Source organism: Nuphar pumila, chromosome 3, assembly GCF_984573655.1.
Source record: "Nuphar pumila chromosome 3, dmNupPumi1.hap1.1, whole genome shotgun sequence".
NCBI classification, from domain to species: domain Eukaryota; kingdom Viridiplantae; phylum Streptophyta; class Magnoliopsida; order Nymphaeales; family Nymphaeaceae; genus Nuphar; species Nuphar pumila.
The window spans coordinates 140,810,968-140,819,585 of record NC_143251.1 but is presented as its reverse complement, the minus strand read 5'-3'; the positions used below and the strand labels follow the sequence as shown (position 1 = coordinate 140,819,585).

The window sequence follows — 8,618 nt, the reverse complement described above, 5'->3', positions numbered from 1 at the left end:
AATTATGCTAGTTGAATATTAGTTTTTGGATCTTGTTCAGATCTTGGTTGAGTTTTGGATCTATCTTAGATCCATAGCAGGATTAGGGTTTCTAGGGTCTCTATGGGTCTGTATATATATTCAATGTAAGGAGGAAAAGTTAGAGACAGATACATGAATGAATAATGAGTTATTTTTGTGATTTTCTTTCAATTTTCTGTCAATTTCTTGTTTTTCATAGTTTTCTAAGTTCGTAACTATGCCAGGGTGCCGCCGGGTTCAGGAGCGATCCTCCTTTCCACTGCATCATGGACCCAGATAGCTTCGCTCCTATTCCTCCATCATATTGCGTACCAAGTATAGCAGTATTAGATATTGAGGAGATAAGTGGTTGGGAGTTCATATTTTATTGCCTTATTTTGTTTAAAAATGATTTTTAATGGTTTTGTTAAATATGTTTTTTATTTTTTATGGAAAGAATGATATTTATACAAATAAGATGGCTACACAGCTTGAGCTTGCCTAATAGGGATGTCAATGGTTTGGATTCAGGTCGGATCCCTGACGAATCTGAATATGTTTACTTGGAATCGGTAGAACAAACAGCATCCCATTAATAATTGGATTAAATTCGTTAGAGCATTACATGGGATTCTGAATCTGAAACCAGTATCAATCCAAATTTGATGGATACCCGAATCCAAATACATGTAAAGCTATGTCCAATCATCTATTTAAGATGGTCAGATCTGGATTCGGTATTAGCTTTTTCCATCTGTATCGAAACTTCAAATCTGATTAGGCATTATCTTATTAGTTCATATTCAATATTACTTGCACCTGAACCAAATCCGACCTGTTTACAACCCTAGCTGAAAGCTATTTTGATCTCAATAGGGATGGCAGTGGACCTGGCCGGGGGACAAGGTCTCCACCCTCGTCCCGTCTCAAAATCCTGCCTTCCATCCCCTTATGGGTTTTGATTTTAACCTCCATCTCCGTTTCATGTCCTCCATTCGGGGCGAGGTGGGACGGGTCCCGTTTCTCCTCGGTCCACTGCCATCCCTAAAGAAAGACAGGGCGGGGCGGGGAGGGGTGGGAGAAAGCATAAGTTCATCCCCGCATAGGTTTTGATTTTAACCTCCATCCCCGATCCAAATGGAGCGAGGCGAGGCGGGGCCACGTTTCCCCCTGTCCACTCCACTGCCATCCCTAGATCTCAAGCTTGAGACCATATGCATATGCTACAGGAAATGGAATACATGAATACATGTTACAGTAAAATGCAATGCATATGCTACAGGAAACAAAATAAGATAGAAGATGATGAAATGCAATGGAGTGCTGATTATGCAAAAGCATAAGCAGAGATCATATGCAGAGTGATGGGCACAATGAATAGATGCTGCAGAAATGACTAAATGATATGATGTTGAATCAAATGTTAATATACCCAGAATGCAACAAATCTAAAGTGAAAAAAGGATACAATGCATATATGATGCTACAAATATGATGGAATGCTGATGAACAAATAGGTACATGATAATATGAGAAGCTTTAAATGAAATGTTGTTAAAAGCAATTGATGATACAGGTAAAACGAGATATTGTTAAAGGACTATAATGAAATGCCGAACTATAATGGAAGGTTAATGAGACTGCAAAATAAAATATAGATGTCGTTGTAATGAAAATGAACAAAAAGGCAAATGCTTGATGTTATTATGCACAAAATATGATTGATGCAGCAGATCAATTGACGCGAACATTGACGATGAAGATGCATTGAATGGAAATGATGCCATGAGCGATGTGATCAAATGAGAGCAGATCTCATTGTAATTCAGAAGAGGATTTTCACTGTAAGTCAAATGCAAAAAAGGATTTCACGGTGAATCAGATGCAAATCCAATTTCAAATCAGCATCAGATGCTGATTTAAACTTTCAGAGATAAATCAAAAGAGGCATTCATGGTAAAGCAGAGGAATATTTCACATCAAATCAAAGGAGATCCCATCTCAGATCAGCAAAGCAATGTGTTTCAAGGCTGATGCAAAAATCCGTGAAATGCTGAGGTTCAACAATTTCTGGATTGAATCTGATTCAATTGTAGACTTTATGTTGCATCGAATCAATGCAAATGAAATCTGTTGATACTGATGAGATGAAAGGAAATACAAGTGAAAACAGATGCGGATGAATCTAACTATTAAAATGCATATGCGATACGCAGAGGACGTCGGATGCAGATGCTACCGTGCATACGTTGTTAAGTAGAATGTTGTGCTGAATAAAAATGGATATTCAGAATGCAAAGAATCTGATTGCTTCAATGCTTATTGAAATGAAGAGGATGTAGGAAATACAAAACGATAGCCCTTGATGGTGGATCTCACGATGTCCCAACCCAAGTCCAAACCAAACCTGGATTTGGATCACTCAAGCATGATCCATATCCAAATTGGTTCCACCATCCCTATCTTAATATCCTTCCATGGGATTTCATTGCTGCAAGTTGTTCTCCAAATCGGTCTCCATAGATGTGTACATCATTCGTTTAGTGAAGATCAACATTTAAATCACCCAAATCTGACTTGCCTGCAGAACTTTTTGATTGATTAAGAGAATCAACGGTTGATCAAAAATAAAATTTTGTGAATTAGAAAAACATGTTTTTTTTTTCAAAAAAATAAGATCTAATGATCAGATTAAATCAAACATGCTGAATCCAACTATGATGGCAGATTTGATCGAAACAACTTGCATTATAAGATTTAAGAGGGGTATGAAGATGAGGATGACTGCAACCGACTTGGGGTCGTACCCGATACTAGAAATAACCAAAAGTCGGTTTGTGTCAAGGTGGGACTCGGTTCTTTCTAGACCTGACTCACCTAAAACTCTTGGATCCATTGAGAGCCTTCTCTGTGTTTTCTTGTAAAACAAGGAGTCGGTGAGAGAGAGACGAATTTCTTCGATCTCTTAGATATTTTTTTTTCCAGTTTTTGAAGAAATTTGTGGGTTTTCTGTGTAGAATTTGAGCTTCTGAAGATGATGTCTGGTGGGTATACGAGTCTCGACGATCAGAAGGTCTCCGGATCGGTCACGGTAAGAACCCATCTCTCTCTCTCTTCGTTTTTTTCCAGAATTATGAGATCTTTCGAGTTTTTAAGAATCTCTAGGTTTTGGATTTTCTTCCTCTTCGTCGCCATCTTGTTCTTTCTTTTTTTTTGCCTAAATTTGTGTTTCTTAGATGTTATTGTTTCTCTTTGAGTTGCAGGCAGTTTCAGCACCCGACCATGTAACTTTAAAGTTCCCAGGTCAGTTTTTCCTCCAATTCGGTTAGAAACTCTACGCTGAATGTTCTTTTTATGAAGAAATTCGTTACTTAAAGTTTGATTCTTGCAAGATTTCTGTTTTTTTTTTTGCTGAATTTATTTGGTAAAGTTTTGTGGGTTTCCTTGATTTTGTATTTATAGAGTCCAATCTTCAGACGTTTCCCCCCTCTGAAGCCCAAGGAAAGATTTCTGGATCATATCGGCCTCCGCCAGATGCCGATGGTATGAATTCTCTCGATCTGGTGATTAGTTTCTCAATTGAAAACACATTCTTGGTATTAAAATTGGGATGAATTCCTTCTTTATCTTTATTTGGGTTGCTCGATATATCACGCCTGAGATTTCGGCCTTTAGGGCGTATTTCTTGGTGCTTTTGATTGCAAATTATGTTGATAAAGTGGGGGTTATGAGTTTGTGAAGAATTCAGTAATTTGAATTGGATTTTGGTGGTTTCTAGATACGTTTTCGAAGCCAGCTCCAGGAAGCGGCGGCGAAGAGAGTCAGCCAACTGGCTGGTTTGGATGGTTCACTGTTGCAGCTTACAAGCCATATTTCGATGTCGATACATCGGATGTATTGGAAAGAATCAGGGATTCCCTTTTCCCATTCAAGGGAGATTTTTCTGAGAAGACAGGAAACAATCCTGACTTGTAAGTTTGTTGTTTATCGTTAACATATTTTATCATGGTTTTGTTGTACCGCATCTAATTTGGTTGCCTTCTACCAAAGCTGATATCTGTCCTTCTTAGTACCTGGATTTTATGTATTCATGTGACACTACAACTGCTGCTTCTTGCATGGTAAAATTGCAGTCCCATTTTGGATTCTATGAAATAATCATTTTGGTACTTTTAACATTATTGCGAGGTATACTGAGCTGGATAATATCTCATTCGATCCACATTGTGACCCTTGTTTTGCTTTTGCTATTAACGAGGCAGAGGTTCACGTACATTAAAAAATATTAAGCTAATCCTTGAGTTTTGGTGGGATACATGTTGCTTTAGTTAGTAGAGAAGTACTCAACATGGGAAGCTTAGTTCATTTGGTTTGTTTACCAGCCCTCGGTAAATACAATGTTCATACATCATTCAGATTTTCAAAATCTTAAATGCACTATATGCATGTATAAAGTTCCATTAAGGATGTGAATGTGTTGAATGCTGCTGGTTATTAGGTAAAACTAAATCTAGCATTTCTTGATCATATTTAGATTTGAGGTCCAGTTGGGCTCTATTCAATCTCCTTACTCATGTCAAATCTAAATGTGTGTAAATAGCTTATTGGTCATTTGCTGATTTCTATTGGGTTTGCTTAGAAATTCCATGGCAAGTATGACCATTTTGTGTCTGGTGTTGTGCATTCTCGATGCAAGTCTATTAGGCAGTTTTTTTTTTAATCTCATCCAGTCCTGTACGATTGACGTCTCTACCTTACATTCCTAATGTCTCATTACTTATGTTGTATGTGGGAATGACAGCTGATATATTCAGGTTTTAGACATTTGGATGACTTTTGAGGCTTGCTTTTGGCCATGCTCAGTGTACTTGATTTATAGGAAAAAGGAATGCTCACTCTTTATCATCCAGAATACCTACTGTATGAGCTCAAGCAAGAATATACATCACTTTTGACACTATATTGGGTGGGAATGCAAACAGGAATGAAGGTATGTCTTGCTTTTGAGTTGTAATGGTTGGAAATTAATACATAAACTGCCACTACAAAGTTTTTACAAAACTTTCATGATAAGGGTGATGCCACCAAGCAAGACTGATAATGAAGTCGATACAAAGAAAATTGACTGTAGGATAGATATGATATTCCGTGAACATGGTTGTAGAATTCTACTGGATCAAATGTTTCTTTCATAAAAATTGTACCAGATCAATGTGCTGCCTATGTTGTATGTCAAAGGGAAGTTGTGCTAAAGAATGCAGTTCACATGTTTGAAAGCTCATTCAAAACTATTGACCTTAATAAGCTAAGAAAGATTATTATAGTTCATTGCAAGGTTACACAGCCATTTTGGTTCAAATTTTAGAGTTAAAGTGTCGTTTTCTTGACCTAGTTTTACACCCCAAAACAGACTACAGCTCTTCTTCTCTCGATTGAATTCTAGCCTAGTACATACCTCAAAAAGTTGTGGCTGTTGTGATTTTGCCCTAATCTAACCCTTGGGAGGCCCTATTCGTACAAGATGTTGATGGTTTGCCCCTAATATAACTATTGAAAGGTTAAATGTGTGTGCGAACTGCAAATTTAAGGGTGGAAGAAGTAAGATCGAACCTGTTGTAGGTTTACCAATTCCAGAATTGAAGGATTTATCGATTTTGCCCTAATCCAACCATTGTGAGGCTTGTTTCATGCTTGCGGGCTAGATTTGTGGACTTAAAGGCATGTGAAAAAATTGATGTTAGAAGGTAAAGCTACGTTCTTCAAATTAGGTTTTAATGTCTATTTTAGAAGTTTTTATGATATATAATTTTGTTTTTTCTTAAACCCAATTTATTGTGCGATTTACAGAACTGTGAAGAAAGGCTTGCTTTGTGTTCGAGAAATTTCTACATTATTATGTTTGCTACAAGATATAATTATGGCATCCAGAGCAGTATATAAAAATTTACATAAATGATTTGCCACGGTGTTTTTGTGTACAAGATGGTTGTACCAGTAAAATTCAAGATGGCATATGTAAGTTCAAATATCATCTTCCTAGTGGAAGCGAACTTATAAAGGCCATGCTGCTCTTTTAATCTTTCAGATAACTTATTTTGATGATTTGCAAAAATCTAAAAGGACACAACAATTGCTGGAATCATATAGAAACTATGTCACACAGACACTTCATTTAACATGCATATCCCGTGTCGACATGTCACAACACTCGGACACTTCATGGACACAGTCAAACTAGTTTCATACACAATCAGCATGGTGTCATTAACTTTGTCTATTTCCTTTTATGATCTATTTACTTGTTTTGTATTCACCTGACTTTTTTTTTTCTTTTAAAATTTGTTATCAATTACATCACATTTCAGTTTCAACCTAGTTTCAGTGTTCGCCGTTCTTAGCTATAGCAATTAAGATTGCTTTTCTATACACATACATACATCTATGTGTGTGTACAGCTGTGTTCCCATATCCTAATTTTTGAAATTTATTGTATCGTACGAAACATATCCACATCGTATCCTGTACCCACATCCGTATCCATGTGGCATAGTATAGACAACAAAATATAATAGAAACCACTGATACCAAAAAGTGATGATGAAAATAATCATCAGTAAAAAGTAAACAAACAAACAACAAAAGTGTTGTAGTAAAAAGTGTGCATAAATAATTTGTTGTAGAGGGTTGTGTTTTAAAAGCCATGAATAAAGTCAATGACCAGATGAGATTTACTTAGGAAAAAATTGAAAAAAGTAGACTTGCCTTGGCATATTTAGAAAAACTAGTTATTTACCTTTTTAGGTTTGTCATCATATCATATTGCCTTTCTTTTGTCTATCACGCTATTGTCTTTTACGTTATCATGAATTATGAACTGTTAAGTTATGATTGGTGAGACTTAAGCTTGTGCTGCAAGCTTTTATAACAATTTTTTGCTTGTGTTCAATGCAATTATTTATTATTTATAATATTGTTCTTTATTGTAAAAAATCCGAATGTTTGTTTTTACTTTTTATGGTTTAAATATTGTTTGCACTGTGAGTTCCACCTATTGAGTGAGCCAACAGAAACTGTAATGATGCTTAGTGTGTGCCTGACAAGCCTTAGTAAAAGACAGTCGAGACTCTAACATAAGCGAGGGAACGATGATCTATCATTCTTCTAGGTTGATGTTTGATTGCGGTTGTCCTCTAGTTGTTATAGGAGTTGATAGAGGATATAATTTTCATCCTTTTATAAAAAATTGAAGAGGAAAGATGGTTTGTGTGGCACTTAGAGGAAGATTAGCATGTTTTAGTAGTTTATTCTTTGATGAGATAGCAAACAATGATGTGGGATCATGCTTCCACGGTTCCACAGTTCCACAGTATGGGCATTTAATCCAGTTAGACGATAATGATCTTTTGATGGCCTTTCTAACCTGTCATTTTGGTGCTTTGTGGTAGTATGGTTAGCATCGACCCATGTGAGCCGCATTGCCCAAGTACCTGTCTCTTGCTGAACCCTTTCATATATAAGAAGGCAATTTGAGTGTATACAAGCTTGATATGCTAACGTAACACGGTAGAAAGACCTAATCATGGAATTGCTCAGCCCGTCATCCCAGCTGTCTGCACTGAGTACTTTGATTCTGATAAATTCTGATCGGAAAACACTTGACTTGATCAATTCTAACTGTTTTGTTACTCAGGTACGGCCCTTTCTGGATCTGCACCACCTTGATATTTGTTGCAGCGGCTATCGGGACATTTGTTATGTATGTGGCGCACAAGCTGCACAAAAAGGAGTGGAATTATGATATTAACCTGGTGACATGGTCTGCAGGGTTATTCTATGGCTATGTCACCGTCGTCCCTCTCGTCTTATACCTTATTCTGAAGTACTTCTCTGTTCCCTCTGGCTTTGTTCAGCTCTTGTGCCTATATGGATATTCACTCTTTGTTTTCATCCCTGCCTCTGTAAGTTACTGGCTCCTCAAAGTTCTATCTATATTTGTGTGGTCCAAGACTCTAAGCTTGTATTTCTCAACTTTCGATATTTTCATCTGCAGTGTTTGTCTATCGTTCCCATCGAAATTTTTAGGTGGGTGGTAGCAGGTGTTGCTGGGTTCATGTCGGCATGCTTTGTGGCTCTTAACCTCCGGACGCACATCAAATCTTCTGGGGAAAACTGGTTTCTTATTGTTGCTGGCATCTTTTTGTTACAGTTGGCGCTTGCTATTGTGCTGAAACTCTACTTCTTCACCATCACTGTTGGGGCAGAGTAACAATACGCCTGTTGGGGGATTAAAAGTATAGATGTCATAATTAGAGGAAAAGATGGAAGGTTTGCCTTTCATGTTGCTGGAGTTGGACGCTTCATTGAACCTGAACCTGAGATTGGCTGTACTAAATCTTTGGCTTACTGTTCTTTCAGTTTTGGTCTATTTTACCTCATTTTAATATGTACCCACTACCCTGTATTGGTGTAAGTTTTTTTTTTAATCTAGCTTTTATGATCACATTTCTCTGTTTCAGAGGTGGGCCACGTAAGGCAGGGTGGTCATGGGGCCCCACCTGTGTTTTTCCTCGCTTCAGCGAGGGTTCCTGGTAAAAAAAAGAAAATATTGGTGCAAATTT

At 37.3% G+C, this 8,618-nt stretch overlaps 1 protein-coding gene across 2 annotated transcripts; it reads left to right on the top strand.

Moving 5' to 3' along the window:
• The first annotated feature begins 2,893 nt into the window (after positions 1-2,893).
• Positions 2,894-8,500, top strand: LOC149844120 (uncharacterized). 2 transcript variants are annotated; one of them, XM_090002068.1, is made up of 6 exons: positions 2,894-3,091; positions 3,264-3,303; positions 3,463-3,543; positions 3,779-3,971; positions 7,691-7,958; positions 8,051-8,500. In XM_090002068.1, exons 1-6 carry the CDS (start codon positions 3,035-3,037, stop codon positions 8,264-8,266), a joined length of 855 nt encoding a protein of 284 aa, XP_089858194.1. In that variant the 5' UTR covers positions 2,894-3,034; the 3' UTR covers positions 8,267-8,500. The 2 variants fall into 2 exon arrangements, with proteins under 2 accessions (XP_089858194.1, XP_089858195.1); XM_090002069.1 differs by lacking the exon at positions 3,463-3,543.
• Positions 8,501-8,618: the final 118 nt, after the last annotated feature.